Source organism: Urocitellus parryii, chromosome 10 (genome assembly GCF_045843805.1).
Source record: "Urocitellus parryii isolate mUroPar1 chromosome 10, mUroPar1.hap1, whole genome shotgun sequence".
NCBI classification, from domain to species: Eukaryota; Metazoa; Chordata; class Mammalia; order Rodentia; family Sciuridae; genus Urocitellus; species Urocitellus parryii.
Window position 1 is genome coordinate 32,931,256 of NC_135540.1, and position 20,435 is coordinate 32,951,690.

Here is a 20,435-nt window from a genome sequence, read left to right on the forward strand (position 1 = left end):
TAAGTGCAACCCACAAAATGAATCTAGGAGCAGTTAAAAACATTTAGAGTAAAACTGATATAATAGAGTGCAAGTCTAGTGAGCTTTAAGAAGTCATTAATTTATGAATTTCCTTTGTATAAATGTTGGTAATGAATGCTTTTCCTTTGTATATACTGTATTTGTTCGGAAAAAAGAGAAAGTCAGTGTTAGTCAATACCTTCAGAAGTCTACATATAATACTGTGATTGAAACTTCCTAGTAAAATCCTTCCATGTAACTTCTTTCATAGCTTAATTTATTACACACATGTATACACACACACACAGAGCTAAATTTGTCTTCCCGGTAGTATTATTTCCTTTAGTTTTCTTCTAAGCACTGTTTCTGTGTTTTTTGTGTGTAAATGTTGGTCAATGGAAGTTAGTAAATTTTCATGTCAGTGAATTTGCTTCTACTCTGGTTCCATGTGAAGGAAGTCTGAGTGGATGAGGATAGTATGTCAGGATAGCAGGACATGCACTGTGAGGGTTAAGACTCTCTTTATATGCACCCTAGAATTAAAAGATCTAAGCGACTTCATATCTACCTTTCCACATGAGCAAGAGTCAGTTGTGTAAAAATGGCTTTGTATTTGAATATGCCCCAGACTCTTGGCTTTTTGCTTAATATATTAAGAGTAAGAGCAACTTCTGTTGAGAGTCATCTCCCACCAGAGTTCTGGAATCCATAACCACTCTTGCCTAAGCCCAAATGGTCTGTCCAACCACTTGCCCAACTCTTTAGGTCAATATGTATTTGAAGAGAAATCTAAAGAACTGAGTTTGTGGGATTAGCTATAGGAAGGCGTGGGTATAAGTATGTGTGAGTAGTTTGTAGTATTACATGTTTTAGCGGGACAGACATGTCTGTGGAAGAACTTTGACCATTTAAAATAGATATGAGATAGGGAGTAAGAGGGATAAAATATGGAAAACCAAATCCTTGAATTATTTATGTATAATTTAATTACAGTCATTGATGGGAGTTGCTAAATCTCTGTAGATGAACATCATATGGTCGTAATTATCCATCCATTCATGCAGCTAATGTGGTAGAGCGTCTTCTGGGTGCTGAACATTTCCTAGCTCTGAGCAACTCCATAGTGAACAGTACAGAGAGGTCCTTGTTCTATCGAAGTCTGTTGGAGAGACAGAGCAAGTGAACAGGTCAAACACTGCAGATAGTGGTGAGTGCTGCGGAGGAGAATTTAGTGGAGGTGGAGGAGTGAAGTGAGTTCTCAGATTCATCCACTGAAGACCAGGGGTGTGGTGTCCCTGTTATGTATCAGGAACCAATGTGGTCATCTGATTTCTAGTGTGTAAAACTGGCTTTTTAATATTTCTGTTCTTTGTCCGTAAAAACTTATTTTGTTTTTTAAATTCTTGTATTGTACTTGAAAGAATGAAAATGGAAGTGTGTTCAATTTACCATCTTAATTCAGAACCCTTGCTTATAGTTTTTTTTAATTAGATAGAATATTGCTTATGAATAGGTTCATTTGGTTGGAAGTCATCTTTTTGTAAGCAAATATATCTGCTCTATTTAATCTATTTTTTAAATAGCTGTGGAAGAAAATGCTGATTATTAAAATATGTGCAGGATGTCTGTTATTCCTGGAAATATAAGGCTTTCACTTTGTATTTGAGAAGGCTCCTATCCCAGAATTCTGGAAAGCAAGAAGTGCTTATTCTTACAAATAAATGCAAAAATAATTTGCTTGCTTGTTTTCTTTGTTTTTTGTGGGAGTGGGGAAGGGTACTGGGGATTGATTGAACTCAGGGACACTCAAGCACTGAGTCACATCCCCAGCCCTATTTTGTATTTTATTTAGAAACAGGGTATCATTGAGTTGCTTAATACCTCACTTTTGCTGAGGCTGGCTTTGAACCTTCTTTTTTTTTTTTTGGAAATTGGGTCTTGCTAAGTTTCCCAGGCTGGCATTGAACTTGTGATCCTTTTATCTCAGCCTCCTGAATAGAAGCTGGGATTAAAGACATGTGCCACTGCTCCCAGCTATACTCAATTTTTGAATTTTTTAAGACCATTTTGTTTGTTTATTTTTATGTGGTGCTGAGGATCAACTTCAGTCCCTTATACATGCTAGGCAAGCACTCTACTACTAAGCTACAGTTCTAGCCCCTGAACTTTTATTTTTGGTTTTGAGGGCTTGATATATTAAGGTAGAAGAAGAATGGCTTTGATCTCTTTCAAACAGTTCTTTTCCATCCTGCTTCATGTACCACCAAAACCTCTAGATATTAAAAAAAAACTTAATATTATTAAGACTTTTTAAAATACAGAATTGAATCAAGCAAATCAAGATAGGCTCATTTTCTGAATTGACTTCAGTTTCTGGTGTCTATACTTTGATTTGTTTTTTCTTTGTGTTACAATGACTACTAACAAAATTTTTTAAAAGATTAATAGTTCTCATAAACAAGAACATCCCTATCCTAACAAATAGGATATGTTATAGTAGTATATCATTCTAATAGATTAGAATATAATTCTAATCATTTTTTCTAAAAATATTGAAAAAGCTGCCCTGCCCCCTCCCCCATGGCTTCTCCGTTTTATTTGTTCTAGGGACTACCTTAGTACTCATCCCAAGTTCTCGGTTCTTGGCTACCTCATCCTAGTTTGTATAGTACTCATGGCATTATCCGAGTTTAGTTTGAACCAAATGCTTAAATGGCCAAATGCTTTAAATTTATTACATTTTTAAATATCAATGATAGAAAAATTATTTTTAAAAAATTGCTCCAATTCTCCACTATAGTTGTATAGATGAGTTTTCACAAAACCAGTGTTTGGATATTTTTGAATCCTTGAGAGCCTTAAAAACTATTCAGGTAAGCATTTATGTCATCTTGGTTTTTCTACTGAGTTTGAAGAACTATGTACATCTACTATTATTAGATCTTTCCCATCTTCTTTATTCTTATAATATGTGATATACAGTTATTTCTTATCTTGTTATATTGTTTTAATGCCAATCACTGGTCATATGTCACAGATTGATTGCATGACCCACTAATAAAATAAGAACCTGTCAGAAACAAGAAACATGTTTATGCAAGGTACTTTAAAATCATTGTAGCAGATATTAGTGGAGATAATTCACATGATCTGCCCACTTTTTCTTTTCTAGTCATGTATGTGGTAATTATTTGACTTCTGGTATTCTGAACATATCTTAAATTCAATTTCTTACATATAATTAACTTCTGGCCTCACATTTTCCTTAAACCCATTAACCTTTGCTTGCCCAAGGAAATTTAACAACTGCTAGGAGAGGAGAAAGGTAAAATGTGTGATCTACAGGTTATAAATGTGATAGCTTATGGTGAGGGATGAGGGATGAGGGATGACTGCTACAGAAATTAGGCTGGAAACACCAGAACTGTGATGTGCTGACCAGAGGACCATGACTTTTTCATTTGCTTCTGTGTTCCAAATGAAAAGGTCAGTACAGTTGTGAAATAGTGATTCCTACCTTTCATATGGATAGATATAGGTCATCTCTTATAGTAGTATTCAGAATCTCTCTTCTGCTGCTCCTGGAAATAAATATATTTTATGGCACAACTCAGATACACCTACTTATTTTCAGAAATAAAACCGTTCACTAAACAGAATTTATTCTTTTTATGAGTGATGTGCTTTAATATTTTTATCATCATCATCTTTTTTTAATACTGGTTGCAACAGTAAATTCATTTTCTGACACACAAATCTAGGTCAGGTTGAAGAACACTGTCCTACTGCACAGAATGCCTGGGTGCCACTTATTATTATTCTCCTGATTATCAGAGCCACCTTGTGTAATGCACCATGTAGGAGGAGGGATGACGTAGAGTCTAGTCAGAATGTGACATTACCCAGCTGGGCAAGAGGAAACCACTCAGTCTGTCCTTCTGGAAATGTAATATTTTCACAGATTATATTTTTCTGTTTTACTTTTTCCCTAGCAGTTAGCAAAATACATCCAATAACATAAAATTTGTTGCTCAAACTTAACAGAAGGTATGTACAAAGTACAGTTAAATTGTGTTGGCGATAAGAAAAATGTAAAGTTTTTATTTAGCTGAGAGGTCAAATGATACCATGACTGTAATTATGACAACAATAGCAGTTATTTTTATTGAATATTTACTCTGTGACAAGTACTTTATCAATGCATTTAATTCTCACAGCTATTCATGAAGGTAGATATATTACAAATGTGAAAACTGTGTCTTAGAGAAATTTACCAACTTACCCAAAGTTAAGAGAACTAGGAAGAATTCAAATGTCATGACGTTTGTGCTCTTCACTACTATCCACAGAGTCCAGAGTCCATGTTTCTGCCACCTTCTAATTATATGTGTCTGAGCCTCAGTTTCTTCCCTATGAAATGAAAAATAATACATGTACTTCACAGGGTCATGATGAAGAATGAGGAGAAAATCTAGTAGATAATTAGAAGAGCTACTTACTAATAGGAAAAACATAACAAAGAATAGAGATCATAGGATTCGAGGGACTATGAAATCATCTGCCTATACCAAAGTATAAGCTATTTCTCCACAGCATTGCCAGAGGAAGAATGATCGAACTTTCTTTTTTGCCCATCTGTGGGATAAGAAATGGTATATCAGTTCTTATTTCATTATATGTTGTAAATATTTAATTGATTATTTTTTATAGATTTGTCTAATCCACAGAAACTCTCCCTTGAAATATTTTTGAATTAAAGGTAGTTATTTTGCTATTTAAAACATCCACCTGACCAAAAAGGTATTAGAATGGAGTTGCACCTTACTAGAGACTTCTCAGAGCTTCATTTTATTTTGGCTGTAATAAGCCTTATTCAAGAAGATAACAGCTGGGTTTCAGTTGGAATTTCACATTTTAACTTCAGTTATTTCTTCGGTGCCTTTAGAGTTTGGGTTACAGCGCCATGTTCATGGTGACAGAAATCTTTATGTACCTACAGAAAATACGGTTTTTATTCAAGATACTTAAAATGAGTCTTTCAGTAGGCAAAATTGTGTGGCATTTACAAAGAAAGAAACCTAGAGCATTCTTTTTGAAGACTCACTTTTAATAAAGGGTGCTGTTTTGATCAGGAGTGTCTTTTGCTTTTCAGAACAACTCTTGGAGTTTATGCACCAGCTGCCTGCGTTTGCCAATATGACGATGTCAGTGAGACGAGAGCTCTGTGCTGTGATGGTGTTTGCAGTGGTGGAAAGAGCAGGGACCATTGTGTTAAATGATGGTGAAGAGGTCAGTAAATATTCTTCCCTTTTTAAAAGCTTGTTTGAGGATCTCTCAATTTAGCACTTAGACAAAACCCAGTTTTTATATTTTCCTTGACAGAAACCAGCAGTAATAAGTTTGAATAAAGAATTATGATGTACATATTTTGTCACAGCATTCTAAATCCATTATTTTATTTTTCATTATATATAGTATTTCATACAATATTGATAGTTTTTTTTTTTTATGGTGTTGCAGATTGAATCCAAGGCTTCACACATTAGGCAAATGCTCTACCATTGAGCTATAGCCCCATTAATGTTTCAGTTTTGCAACTTATGATAAATGTAATGCTTTTTATCAGGATAATATGATGTTAGGGCAATGGTGATCATTATATATCATTTACATGTGCTTTGGGGTACAGAGGAAACTCTTTTCCTATGTTACTTTTGAGAAGAATATCCAAACATGTAGATATGTGGTTGTGTATAAATGCTTATTCTGTAACTTCCTAAAGAGCTGATATCACTTAAGTTATTTGTTCCATCTTTAAGATGGATGATCTACCAAGCATTTTTAGGTACCATTCTAAAACTTTCAGCTGTGACATCGCAATTCTACTTCCTGCCTTTTCTCTGTTTTTATATTTGTTTGTTTGTTTATTTATTTATTAGCTGGACTCCTGGTCAGTGATTCTCAATGGTTCTGTGGAAGTGACTTATCCAGATGGAAAAGCAGAAATATTATGTATGGGAAATAGTTTTGGTGTCTCTCCTACCATGGACAAGGAATATATGAAAGGAGTGATGAGAACAAAGGTGGATGACTGCCAGGTATAAAATATATTTTTTATTCTTTTTTTACTTTGTTCTTTATAGATATACATGACATTAGGATATATTTTGACATACATACATGGAGTATAACTTATTCTAATTAGGATCCCATTCTTGTGATTGTACATGATGTGGCGTTACATTGGCTGTGTATTCATATATGAACACAAAAGTTACGTTCTATTCATTCTAGTGTCTTTCTTATTCCCATTCTCCCTCCCTTCCCTTCATTCCCCTTTGTCTAATCCAGTAAACTTTTATCTCTCCCCTCCACACACACACTGTGTTTTAGTATCTGCATATCAGAGAGAAAATTTGACCAGCTTATTTCACTTAGCATGATAGTCTCCAGATTTCATCCATTTACTGACAAAAGTCATAAAATCATTGAATGTTATTCTTAATGGAGAACACTTTTATGCAATTTGGTATTTTTCTGCCTATATTAATATGTCATCTTTAAATAAGATTTTAATGTAAAACTATTACTTTTCACCTTATGCTTCAATAAATTATGAATCTCTCTCGAGCTTACTTGAAATGCACAGAACTGTGTTCTGTTTTTTAAAGGGTATTCTCTAAATATGCATTTTAAATTTTCCATCGGAAGTTATTAGTAATCTATACATTGATTTGACAATAAAATGCATATTATGAAAAACTCAAAAGTTTATAATTAAAGGTAACACAGTACAGCTATACAATGTTATTATTTAAATTTATACAACAAAGTAATTGATTTCAGAAGAGACATGGAAGTTAATCATAGTATGAATCAGTGGAAAGACTTGCTAGTAAAAAATAATTGCTAATACAAAGAAAATACTGGGTAGCAGAAGAGAAATGGCATTTGTATTGACAGTATATTAATATTCTTTCTTTAAAAGCATTTAATAATAAGCTAGAGAAAATATGTGAACAAGTGTGAAATTTAATTAGATTAATTTAAATGGGAACTTCTATGTTAGTGAGGAATAAATTTAAGATGCTTTTACTCTAAAGTGTTTATAATTTATGTAATGTCTTCTAAAAATTACTCTTTGAAAGAAAACATTTTAATGTAAATAAGGCAAAAAGATTTTATTTGACCTCAGACTAATGTTAAGGGCTCGTTATATTTATTAGTCTGCATTTTGCTTGACATCTGAATGTAGTTTATTCTGAAAGAACATAATTGTATTTATTTGCTACATGCCCACACCCCTTTTAAAAAAATTTTTCAGATAGAGTCTTGCTAAGTTGCCCAGGCTGATCTTGAACTTCCTGCCTTCGCCTCCTAAGTTGTAATTACAGGCATGTGCCACTGTGCCTGAGTCATAATTGAATTTTTATTTAGTCAGATCAATGTACAGTAGTGTCATTTATTTAAATTTTAAGCATTTTGCTTAAACTAAAATGAAATAAAAATACATGACTCTAAATAAAATAAGCCTTTCTACAGAATCAAAATAATTTGCCAGATAATTACTTGAGTAAGCATCATAGAGGGGAAAAAAAGAGACCATGAATTCAAAGTTTTAAATACATAAAATATGAAAATAATTCTAAATATAGTCACTTCTCAATTATTTAGTATAATAGAGGAAAACATAATGGGTAAATTCCAAATTCTTTATTTAATATGAGAATGTACATTTAGGAAGGATTATATGTGATATTTCAGCCCTGGAATTGTATTCCAAAAAATAATGAAGACAAGGGAGTAAAGACAATCTAGAAAAAGTATTAAAGATTTCTCCATCTTGTTATCTTTTATTAGTTTCTCCCTGAATCCTTTCTTTTCTGTTTGGGATTTCAATAACAGTTGAGTTGGAGTCTGTTTCTTAGAGGCCAAATAGAAGTTATTTCGTTTGTGAGAGGTCAGCAGGTACATCAGTACACCTAGTTGGCTAAACTACTTTTATTAGAAATGTAACCATGGAACCTAAATGATCTTAAGAGGCATATAAATGTTTTAGAGTAATTGGTAAAAATGTTATGTGACTGAATATTACAGAGTATGTACATGTCAGATACCATTAAGTGTTTATCTTGGAGTTCTGGGAAAGGAAGAGGAGGTAGGTGTTATGTTAGAGAAGAGAATCTTATCTATTTGTAGAACAAAAAAATTAGTAGGAAATCCAGAGTGATGGCAAAGTAGACCACAACTCAAAACAAAACTCTGATTAAGATTTATAGACTCCTGTAACTCCTAATGTGCAGTTCTCAGAAATATGTAGAGGGTCAAAGGTGAAGTTCCTTCTGGAGAAAACTCTTGTCTTCTGCTCTGCTCCACTCCATGCCACTGTAAAAGGAACATGTTAAATCAGAGGATTCACAAATCACTCCTGGACATTCACCAACCCATCTGTTCAGCCTGACATTTTATCCTTAAGAATACAACAGGGAGTCTGGGGCTATAGCTCAGAGCACTTGCCTAGCTCTGAGGCACTGGGTTTGATCCTGTACCACATAAAAAATAAATAAAAATAAAGGCATTCTGTCCATCTACAACTACAAAAAAAAAATTTTAAAAAAAGAATGTAATGGGTGAATTAATTTAGACATTTTAAGTGCTTATTTGAGTTAGGATTTTAAGTTATTTCTGTTAAAATGTCCTGTATCTGTCAAGAAAAAGAAAAAAATAATAATTTTAGCTCTTCCTCTTGGAAACAGTAAGAACTAGTAAGAACTATAAAATGACCTCCATGGTTTCTGTCATTTTACTGACCACATTATAGGAAATCAACAGCTATTGTCTGTAATGAACAAAAGTGGTGATATGTTTTGCAAGAAAAAGAACTTTGCTTAGGATTGGCCCTAACTATCTATCATTCCAGTGGGGTCCAAAATAAATATCCCGTAATGCAACACCTGGTTGAGTTCATGTTAAGCAAAAGAAAGACAGTAATGAGTGGATTAAATTTAATGTTTTTTAGGATCCCCTGATGTGTTTAAACTTGTGTTTTGTTTTGGATGATTCCTTCGAGTTCTCCTCTTCTAGTTGTTTCTCTCTGGTGTCTAGTCCTTTTCCTTTGTTTAGTGTGAAGAACAAAGTTTAGAGCTTTAGACATCCTGTGGTACCTGGTAATTGGTATTGGCTTTCAGCCTTGACCTGTGCAGTGGTTAATTCAGAAAACTGGATGAGGGCCAATGGGGGATTAGAAAAGACAAACAGAGGGCTGGGGCTGTAGTTCAGTGGTAGAAAGAGGTCTTGCCTGGCATGTATGAGGCACTGGACTGGGATCAAGGTTCAATCCTCAACACCACATAAATATAAACAAATAAAGATATAAAAAATACAATAACATTATTTTTAAAAAGAAAATAAAAGACACACACAAAGAGGGGAAAGGCTGGGGCCTGGTGGGCATTATGCTCTGGTAGAAATGCAGTGACCAAGAACCAGCTCAGTATGTTTATTATATAGGTTTTATCATCAAAAGGATTTCTTGAGAGAAAGTTGCTTCAAAGCATGTAGAACCAAGATTGAAGACTAATGGCCTAGTTATAATTATCAACTTCTACCCTAATTCTCTACCGTTAGGTAGTTGATGCCTTTGGCAGTTGGTGTCTGACCTTTAAGAACCGATGATTCTGTGACCAGTACTGAACCTTTGATGTAGGGTGACATCCTATTGGGGCAGTCTCTCTTGGCAATTTTGCACAGAGAGTTCAAAGAAGAAGCATTGCTTTAATCACTGCTCCCAACAGCTTTTATTCCCATACATACCTCCTCCTTTTCTTTTTCCACTCTCCTTTGTCCCCTTCTTCCCCTCTTCCTCTTCTACCCCTGCCCCTTTTTGCCTTCTCTACTTCCTGCCCTTCACCCTTCAATGGGGAGCAAACACTTGGATACCTAATTTGAACAATTAGATGTGAATTTTTCTTACAAGAGTTTGAGTTTCAATATATTTAACCTCTTAAGGTAAATCTGCATTAGAATCATCACTAAAGCAATTCACAAATTTTTAACTGTCTTCATACCACTTTAAAATTTACCTGATAATCTCATGTTAGAGCTATAAATTTCTTAAATCAAAAATAAGTTGCTAATAAAAAGGGTAAATGTTTTCAATTAAGATTCACTTTTTAGATACTAGTTCTGTATGACCATATTAGAAATTCAGTTTTAAGGGTTTTTTTTTTTCCCCCTTTTTTTGGCTGGTATTTCAGATTGTTACATATGAAATGCCAAAATGTCTATCTAGACACTAAGAATTTCAAATCAAATTCATTCTAATTTCCTTAAATCTTTAGTCAAGAAGATTAATTTTAGTACATTCCTCTTCAAAAAGGGTTTTCTTTCATACATCTATCTACTTATTCATTTTAATTCAGGGATACATTTCTTTTTTAGAAGATAATGAGAAAATGATGATTTCATTATGTTCTGTAAAACTGGATGTAAGAACGAACCCCTTAAATTTTTTGGAAATAAAACCTTTCTAAATTTCCCATTTAGAAATTGCTTCCCAAATTTGGGGAGCAATTTTGCTGCTATGTAAAAAGAAATAAAGATTTTTTTTTTTTAGATAAGTTACCAAGGGCTTGTAGAAAGTTACCAAAGGCTGTGTATTTTAAAACGTGTACACTAATGGTGAGTATGATAGAAATGGAGTATTTAAAATTTTTAAATTCAACTATTTATATTTACTTATACATAAAAATCCTGGTTTTTTTTAAAGTTTTAACTTTTTACTCCTAAATGCTTAACAAAAAAGTTAGATGATTATCAGCTGACTTAGTGGGAGGAACTTGGGATTATAGTATGCTGTTTGTCTTCTGAACTGCTGTTGTATTCACTAATGGAACTACTGACTGCAGAAAGTGTAGAAAAGCATAATAAATAAAATGAGAGTCCCATGTGATTTACATTGCTCAGAAATATTGTTAATATTTTATATACTTCCCCCCAAGATTTTGAGGTGCATGTATAATTTTAAAAAAAAAAATTAGTCAGCATGAAATGATGGAGCATTTCCTCCTCTATACAGTAGGGATGATAGTACTGCCTTCCTCATCATATGATTAGGAGCATAAATCGAGAAACTTCCTGCAAGGCTACCATAATATGGGGATGGTGATGATGTTATCATTATGATTATTTTTAACAATTATTGTGTGTGTGTGTGTGTGTGTGTGTGTGTTTGTGTAGTACTAGGGCCTCAAACATGCTAGGTGAGTGCTCTATCACTGAGCTATGTCCCCAGTCGTTTTTACATATTTTGAGATGGTCTTGCTAAGTTGCCTTCAAACTTGTGATCCTCTTGCTTCAGCCTCCCTTACAGCTGTCATTATAGACATGCACCACGATGCCTGTCTGGTATTACATCTTTTAAAAATTTTCATGTAATATCATCAACAGTAAGCCAGAGCTCTAAATGTCTTTGAAAATATGATTTTGGATGATTGTATCATATTCTATCTTATATACTATAATTGAAACTTTTCTTTATTTTTTAAATCTTTTTCATGTTAAAAGAGAAAAAGAAATTTACATTTTTTCATCCCCAGATGATTTTGCAAATCAGAATAAATCACTCATACTTTAAAGAACACAGTGATTTTTGTTTTCTGAAGTATCCATTCTTGTCTCCTCACTGGCCTCCAGTTATGTAATACACAGTTTCTATAATTTATTCTTAACTTTATTTAAAACTACTAAGAACTTTAATTGCTTTAAGCCACAAGCTCTGAAATTGTAGTTTACTTTTAAAGAGCAAGGATTACCCTGTATAGAAATTACAAGGAATAATGATTTGAACTATAACAAATATATGATTTGTTGTCAGTCATCCTAGATTCCCCACTTCTCCCCTAATGTTTTTTACTGTGAAAGAGGCATGTTAAAAAGAACTCTTTTAAAAAGTTTCATCTTCAGATTTTTTTAATTGTTAGGATTTTTATGTAAAATATATATAAATATTCTAAAATTGAAACTTTTCTTGACCAAGGAAGAAATACATTAAAAGTAGAGAAGTCTGATTAAAGTTCATTACTGCATTAATTTAGAAAGTATAAGAAAGACAGGGAAAAATGTCAGTATTAAATAATTAAAGCACTGAATTATTCGTACAGCTAGGACTTTTGCAAGCACTTTATCATTAACATGTGACTTATGTTTTATTCCAGTTTGTCTGCATAGCCCAGCAAGATTACTGCCGTATCCTCAACCAAGTAGAAAAGAATATGCAAAAAGTTGAAGAGGAAGGAGAGATCGTTATGGTCAAAGAACACCGAGAACTTGATCGAACTGGAACAAGAAAGGGCCACATTGTCATCAAGGTAAGACTGAGAACTGTCCTCTTTCTAATGGAGAGGAAGTTTGGAGTAGTCGAAGATATGGCAACTAAAGATTTGTGGGTTTTTTGTCCTTTTTAAAAATTTTTCCATTTTTAAGCATCATACCTCTTAATGATGGTCATCACTTATAATAAAAAGTCTTTACATATTCTGATTAATAGCAGTTTCTTAATTATCCCTATTACTACCTGCTTGGTTTTATGTTGAAGAGTTGAAATCAAGGTATCATATAAATGTTATTTATTCAGGATAATGATTAAACCTTTTATTTGTTACAGGGCACCTCAGAAAGGTTAACAATGCACTTGGTGGAAGAGCATTCAGTAGTAGATCCAACCTTCATAGAAGACTTCCTGTTGACCTACCGGACTTTTCTTTCTAGTCCAATGGAAGTGGGCAAAAAGTTATTGGAGTGGTTTAATGACCCGAGCCTCAGGGATAAGGTTGGAAATACAGTTTACTTCAGCTCTTAACTATGTAGTACTTTTTAAATATAAGCTTAAAGATACATTTGTCCCACCAGTTAATGTTCAAGTTAATGGAATATGAGAATATAATTTTAAGGAAACAAAAAGATAAGGTGATCCAAATATTAGTTTTTATTATGTATTTTAAAGTTTAGCCCTAGAAATGTTTTTTTTTTTCTTCTTTAAATGCAAAGGCCAAAAAGTTGGTCACCAAGTGTTTATATGTTGAGAATATGTTAAAATATAACCAAACATTGGGATACCATGAGAATTTGCATTTTCTAGTCTAGTAGATATTGTAAAAGAAAATTATAAATTTTAAATTAGCACCAGAGCAGCTTTACATTACAGCCATCAATGACTAAAGTCTCCACTAATATAATTCTAAGCAGAACCTCTCCTGCAGCTCTGGAGAGATTTTTCAAGGCCAGATTGAATGATAAACTACATAAACTAGTCTTACGTCCTTTCTTTTACAACTCCGATTCCTTACAGATATTTCTGGGCTTAACACTATATTTGACTTATCTAGTCTGTGTTTTTACTTTTATTTTTTAGTTTCTGTCTTTTGTATTAACCTGTTTTGGTTTTATTGTATCTGTGCTTTTATTTTGACTTATTTAAAATATGTTTTGAAAGTAAGGTTAGATGTTAATTGAATACCTTCACAAATCCACTGTGTCTCCTGGCAAAGCAATATATAGTCTGTATTTAAGGTACACATATTTTTTTCAGAATATCATTCTTATCTGAATAAAATTCTTGTTGAAAGTTTTATTGTTATTAGTTTATTTTTTTGTTCAGTATCTTTAGGTGAATTGAAAATTAGATATCTTGTTTGAAATTAATCACTGATCTTTAGCACTAAAAACAAGGAAACTTAGTGAAACAAATTTTTTTTTTTAGGTTACACGGGTAGTATTATTGTGGGTGAATAATCACTTCAATGACTTTGAAGGAGATCCTGCAATGACTCGATTTCTAGAAGAATTTGAAAATAATCTGGAAAGAGAGGTAATAGTTGTGGTTGTTATTATTTTTTTAAGATTAGCTTTCAGTTCATTTTTCCCTCCTGTCTTGAATTAACACCACTCTTCCTAAACCCTTATAGAAAATGGGCGGACATCTAAGGCTGTTAAATATTGCATGTGCAGCTAAGGCAAAAAGAAGATTGATGACATTAACAAAACCATCCCGGGAAGCTCCTCTGCCTTTTATCTTACTGGGAGGCTCCGAGAAGGGATTTGGAATCTTTGTTGACAGTGTTGATTCAGGTAGCAAAGCAACTGAAGCAGGATTGAAACGTGGGGATCAGGTATGATATTTCTCAGTCCAGATATAAGGGAGATTTTGGTAATTTTCTTTCAATTTAGTCAGTAATATGCTAATTTTATAATTTCGCTTTTAGATACTAGAAGTAAATGGTCAAAACTTTGAAAATATCCAGCTGTCAAAAGCCATGGAAATTCTTAGGAATAACACGCATTTATCTATCACTGTGAAAACCAATTTATTTGGTAAGTATTTTTGCAGACTTTCATTTTTCTCCTTTTTTAAAAAAGTTTAAATCTTAAACAAGAAAGATATAATTTATATAAGTAATATTTTGAACATAAGCATCAGAGTACTTGTAGTAAAATATATAAATATAGAATTCATTTTATAAGTATATAACTAGATCTAAATCAAAATCTACTGATTTGAGGACCATAAAAATTATTTTTTTAATCTGTATTTATTTGATAAATGTAATTTCCCTTCTGTTGATAAATTCTAAAATACCTATAGATTAAAAGGTTTACTGTTGCTGGGCACCTATATCCCTGCGATATCCCTGCAACTTGGGAGGTTGAGGCTGGAGTATCTTGAGTTCAAAGCCAGCCTCAGCAATTTAGTGAGGCCCTAAGCAACTCAGTATAACCCTTTTCTCTAAGTAAAATATAAAAAAGGACTGGGGATGTGGCCCAGTGGCTAAGTGTTTCTGCATTCTATCCTGGGTACAAGGGAAAATAAAGAAGAATGTTTACTGCTGTTCTTAAATTTACATGGATAGAACAACATTACAAAGTAGATTCTTGGTACTAGTCACTGGAGTAGTATTTTTCTACAGGATTTTAATAGCTGAAATCTGTATTTGTCTTGTACTCCCAAGTTCTACAATTGCCTTGGCCTTGTCCAGTTTTCTTGTAATTGGCATTTTGTGGTGTTTCTCTTTCTATATATTTTAGTGTTTAAAGAACTTCTAACAAGATTGTCAGAAGAGAAAAGAAATGGTGCCCCCCACCTTCCCAAAATTGGTGATATCAAAAAGGCCAGTCGCTACTCCATTCCAGATCTTGCTGTAGATGTAGAACAGGTGATAGGACTTGAAAAAGTAAATAAAAAAAGTAAAGCCAACACAGTTGGGGGAAGAAACAAGCTAAAGAAGATACTTGACAAGACTCGGATTAGTATCTTGCCTCAGAAACCATATAAGTAAGTGTCTACAAATTTTTTGTGCATTATTTTATTATCTTAAAAGGATATGCTAAGGTAGTGATGTAATTTTTGCACATTAGTCTAATTTCTCAATGTTTTAGGCTGAGCTATTTTTAGAAGTAATATGAAACAATCATGTTCGTTTTAATCCTATTTTTGCCATTTTCCTACCCCTGATTTTCATTAGAGGTGGTTTAGAATGTTCTTATTTGAACTCCCCCCCCCCCCATGAACTTTTGAGAAGGGTGTGCTTCCTATCTCCCTTAGGATTTGGAGCTTTGGCCACTGAACCTTTGTTTCTGGCTGTCTCCTCCACAGCATCTACCCTTAAATCAAATCACTTCTTCCGGTTGCCTCTGTTCACCCCTGCCATTCTATTTCCCCTTCACTTCTATTTTCAGTTGTTTAACCATTGCCAAGGCATTAATAACTGAGCACAAACGTCTTCCCAGTTAGCTCTGTAGTCAGAATATCAGGTGTATTCTTGAATTTCCTTTTGGCTCTTTACTTATGTGAGAGGTTCAAGCTAGACAAAGTTGCAGGCGTTCCCAACAATTCTTTTTAGCTTTACTTATTTGCTTATTTCTTTCTTAATTTGGTCCTTGAACCTAGGGATATTTTATAAAACTCAATTACCATCAACCATTTTTTTAATGTTAAGTAACTCAGTATGCTATGTCAATTATTATATATTCCTCAAAGTACAATAATATAAAAGATAATAAATTGAAAAGATGTAGGTTAGTATAGTTCTATGATAACTTAATGGATCTAGAGAAGAGCAATAAATACAGATATTCAGGACTGCAGCAAGCATTTCTTTTTTAAAGAAAATTACATTTCAGATAAAATTTTCATGTACAGGGCGAGATGATCAAAAATTTATCATTGATGGTTTGTATGTCAGACTTGTATTGCCCCCATTGAACTATAATGATCGGGCATTTCTAAAGAAAACTTCTATGGTAAAGTTATAAGGATAAACAGCGAATGTGATGGTTTTATTTATAGACTTGACTAAGTTACTAAGAATGAATTAGGACAGCTGGTACAGAGAATAGGAATCAATTTTTAAAGTGGCCCCTCTCGGTAAAAAAATAAACTAAGTACAGAATTATTAGGAGCATAATAATAAAAAAAGATCTTAGAGTCATATTGGACCATGCGTTAAATATGAACCCCTTAAAAAAATATATTAAACAGAAGTCAGCATGACCCTGGCAAGTATTAATAGAAATGTGACATGTTAGAACTGGGATGTAATACATCCACAGCACAGGATCTTGGCAAGAATACAGTATGAGAATACTCTACATAATTTTGTTCTCTGTGTACTTGGAAAGACATTCAAAAGCTAGTCAAGGAAAAAGAGAAGAGACAATAATTAGATGTGTTGGCTTTAAAACACTGAACAACATCTTAAGTAAATATGTGGTTTAAGTAAATATGTGGTTTGTTTAAATACTTTTTTATGAAAATTATTTGAAATCATGTATGCAGTGCAATTGAAATTGAAAAAATAAGATCTAAAGGTGGGCTCGGCAAACAGTGGGATCTATTATATTCTAATAGATTTTATTTAATACTAGTTGCTACTTCAGCTTTTCTCTTCTAGAAATCATAATGTTCTTATAAGTTTTTTTTAAATTTGGTTTGGTTTTATTTTTGTGTTTTGCAGTGCTACAGGTAGAAGGCAGGGCCTGTACGTGCTAGGCAAGTGCTTTATCACTGAGCTATGCCCCTTCCCTGTGAAGATTTTTAACAACACCATTGAACTAGAAAATTACAGAAATCATCTAGTTAAAATATACGGTATTGGGGCTGGGTGAGGTGATGCACTCCTGTAATCCCAGTGGCTCAGGAAGCTGAGGCAGGAGGATGGCAAGTTCAAAGCCAGCTTCTCAAATGCAAGGCACTAAGCAACTCAGTGAGACCTGTCTCTAAATAAAATATGAGATAGAGCTGGGGCTGTGGCTCAGTGACTAGTGCTAAGAGCCCCATAGTTCAATCACTGGTATCGCCCCACGCCAAAAAATACTGTGTTGGTCTGGGGGTGTAGCTCAGTGGTAGAACACCTGCCTAGCACATGTGAGGCACTGGGTTCAGTTTTCAGCACCACATAAAAATAATAAAGTTAATGTAAAATTTAAAAAAAAATACTGTGTTGTGTATATATATATTTTTTTAAAAAACATCAGTATTGTAGAAGCTAAGGTGCTGGATACTAATAAATTAGTAAGGATGGACATGGAAAGATAATGTGCATAAAGAGGGAAGAAAAGGGTATGGCATAGCATTATGGAATTCAGATTTGATTTCCAGGTGAGTAGAGAGGAAAACTGATGAACCCAGAGCTAAACAGGAAGAGTCAACAGACTACAAAATCAACGAAGACCAAAAAACTGTTTCAGTAACAATGAAAGAGTTAGGGAGGTCAAACAAAAAAAGTGTGTGCTCAGAGGGCCATTCTCTCTCCCCCAACTTTCTTCCTCCTTTCTTTCCTTCCTTCCTTTTTCTCTTTCTCTTTCTTTCTTTCATTGGAGGGACGTTTCAATCTTGGATCTCACATATAAAGTAGTTTTAGTCCAAGAGAACCCCTATCTTGGATAACAGAGATATTAGTAAGTAATGGAGAAACTGTGAGAGTGGAAAGTTAGATCACCATGTGAGGTGTTAAAATGTTGCTGAGAAACATGTGCCTGGAATATACTAGTATTCATAACTATTTGTGCCAGGAGTGTCCCAGTTAGCCATGCCTTGGCCTGAGGACATAGTAATCATTAAATGCCATATATTATACCTAATATTTTTGACAAATAGTGCTTTTATATGGTTGAAAAATAAAATCCCACTGATGTAGATGGGGTGTGGTGGTGCATGCTTGTAATCTCAGCAACTTGGAAGGCTGAGGCAGGAGTATTGCCAGTTTGAGGCCAGACTCATTAACTTAGCTAGAATTTGTCTCAGAATGAAATGAAAAGGGATGGGAGTTTGACTCAATAAAAGAGCATGTCTGGGTTCAATCCCTAATACCACAAACAAAACCCACCAATGTGAAGATTTCTATTTTTCATAGAATGTTAATTAAAAGTGTCTTTATGTATGTGCACATGGCCTATATGTGCTTAAATAGAAATTTAATTTTATCCTAGATTTGCCTATCAATTTGGAAGAACTTATACTGCAGTTATCTTATTTACGAAGCCTTGTTTTTTATTCATTTTAAAAATTTATATATGACAGCGGAATGCGTTACAATTCTTTTTTTTTTAAAGAGAGAAGAGAATTTTTTTTTTTGAGAGAGAGAATTTTAATATTTATTTATTTATTTTAGTTTTCGGCTGATACAACATCTTTATTTGTATGTGGTGCTGAGGATCGAACCCAGGCTGCACACATGCCAGGCGAGCCTGCTACCGCTTGAGCCACATCCCCAGCCCACAATTCTTATTACACATATAGAGCGCAATTTTTGACCAGATGTATACAAAGTATATTCACACCAATTCATGTCTTCATACCTGTACTTTGGATAATAATGATCATCACATTCCACCATCATTAATAACCCCATGCCCCCTCCCTTCCTCTCCAAGCTCTCTGCCCTATCTAGAGTTCGTCTATTTCTCCCATGCTCCCACTCCCTATCCCACTATGAATCAGCCTCCTTATACGAGAAAACATTCGGCATTTGGTTTTTTGGTATTGGCTAACTTCACTTAGCATTATCTTCTCTTAACACCATCCATTTACCTGCAAATGCCATGATTTTATTCTCTTTTATTTCTGAGTAATATTCCATTGCGTATATATGCCACATTTTTTTTATCCATCTATTGAAGGGCATCTAGGTTGGTTCCACAGTTATGCTATTGTGAATTATGCTGCTATAAACATTGATGTGGCTGTGTCCCTGTAGTATGCTGTTTTTAAGTTCTTTAGGTATAGACCAAGGGGAGGGATAGCTGGGTCAAATGGTGGTTTCATTCCCAGATTTCCAAGGAATCTCCATACTGCTTTCCATATTGGCTGCACCAATTTGCAGTCCCACCAGCAATGTATGAGTATACCTTTCCCCCCACATCCTCTCCAGCACTCATTGTTTTTTTTTTTTTAAATATTTATTTATTTTTAGTTCTTGGCGGACACAACATCTTTGTTGGTATGTGGTGCTGAGGATCGAACCCGGGCCGCACGCATGCCAGGCGAGCGCGCTACCGCTTGAGCCACATCCCCAGCCCAGCACTCATTGTTGTTTGTCTTCATAATAGCTGCCATTCTGACTGGAGTGAGATGAAATCTTAGAGTGGTTTTGATTTGCATTTCTCTAATTGCTAGCAATGATGAAGATATTTTCATATATTTGTCTCTTCAGGTCCTTGGCCCATTTATTGATTGGGCTATTTGTTTTTTTGGGTGTTTAGCGTTTTGAGTTCTTTATATACCCTAGAGATTAGTGCTCTATCTGATGTGTGAGGGGTAAAATGGGAGCAAATGTTCCCAAGATGCAGGCTCTCTATTCACCTCATAGATTATTTATTTTGCTGAGAAGAAACTTTTTAGTGTGAGTCCATCCCATTTATTGATTCTTGATTTTAATTCTTGTGCCACAAGGAGTCTCATTAAGGAAGTTGGGGCCTAATTCCACATGATGAAGATTAGGGCCTACTTTTTCTTCTATTAGATGCAGAGTCTCTGGTTTTATTCTTAAGTCCTTGATCCATTTTGAGTCGAGTTTTGTGCCTGGTGAGAGATAGGGGTTTAATTTCATTTTGTTGCATATGGATTTCCAGTTTTCCCAGCACCATTTGTTAAAAAAGCTATCTTCTCTTCAATGTATATTTTTGGCACCTTTGTCTAATATAAGATAATTGTAGTTTTGTGGGTTAATGTGTGTGTCCTCTATTCTGTACTATTGGTCTACGGGCCTGTTTTGGTGCCAATACCATGCTGTTTTTGTCACTATTGCTCTGTAATATAGTTTAAGGTCTGGTATAGTGATGCCGCCTGCTTCACTTTACCTGCTAAGGATTGCTTTAGCTATTCTGGATCTCCTATTTTTCCAGATGAATTTCATGACTGCTTTTTCTGTTTCTATGAGGAA

At 34.1% G+C, this 20,435-nt stretch overlaps 1 protein-coding gene across 10 annotated transcripts in view; it reads left to right on the forward strand.

The window, feature by feature from the left end:
- Rapgef2 (Rap guanine nucleotide exchange factor 2) overlaps nt 1-20,435 on the forward strand; it is a 252,152-nt gene that overhangs the window by 208,124 nt on the left and 23,593 nt on the right. For all 10 annotated transcript variants that reach the window (XM_077803436.1, XM_077803437.1, XM_026395959.2 and 7 more), the window contains 8 exons: nt 5,153-5,289; nt 5,940-6,098; nt 12,216-12,368; nt 12,665-12,829; nt 13,760-13,867; nt 13,965-14,168; nt 14,262-14,370; nt 15,082-15,328. In XM_077803436.1, coding sequence (XP_077659562.1) covers nt 5,153-5,289; nt 5,940-6,098; nt 12,216-12,368; nt 12,665-12,829; nt 13,760-13,867; nt 13,965-14,168; nt 14,262-14,370; nt 15,082-15,328 — 1,282 coding nt within the window. The remainder of the gene's footprint in view (nt 1-5,152; nt 5,290-5,939; nt 6,099-12,215; nt 12,369-12,664; nt 12,830-13,759; nt 13,868-13,964; nt 14,169-14,261; nt 14,371-15,081; nt 15,329-20,435) is intronic.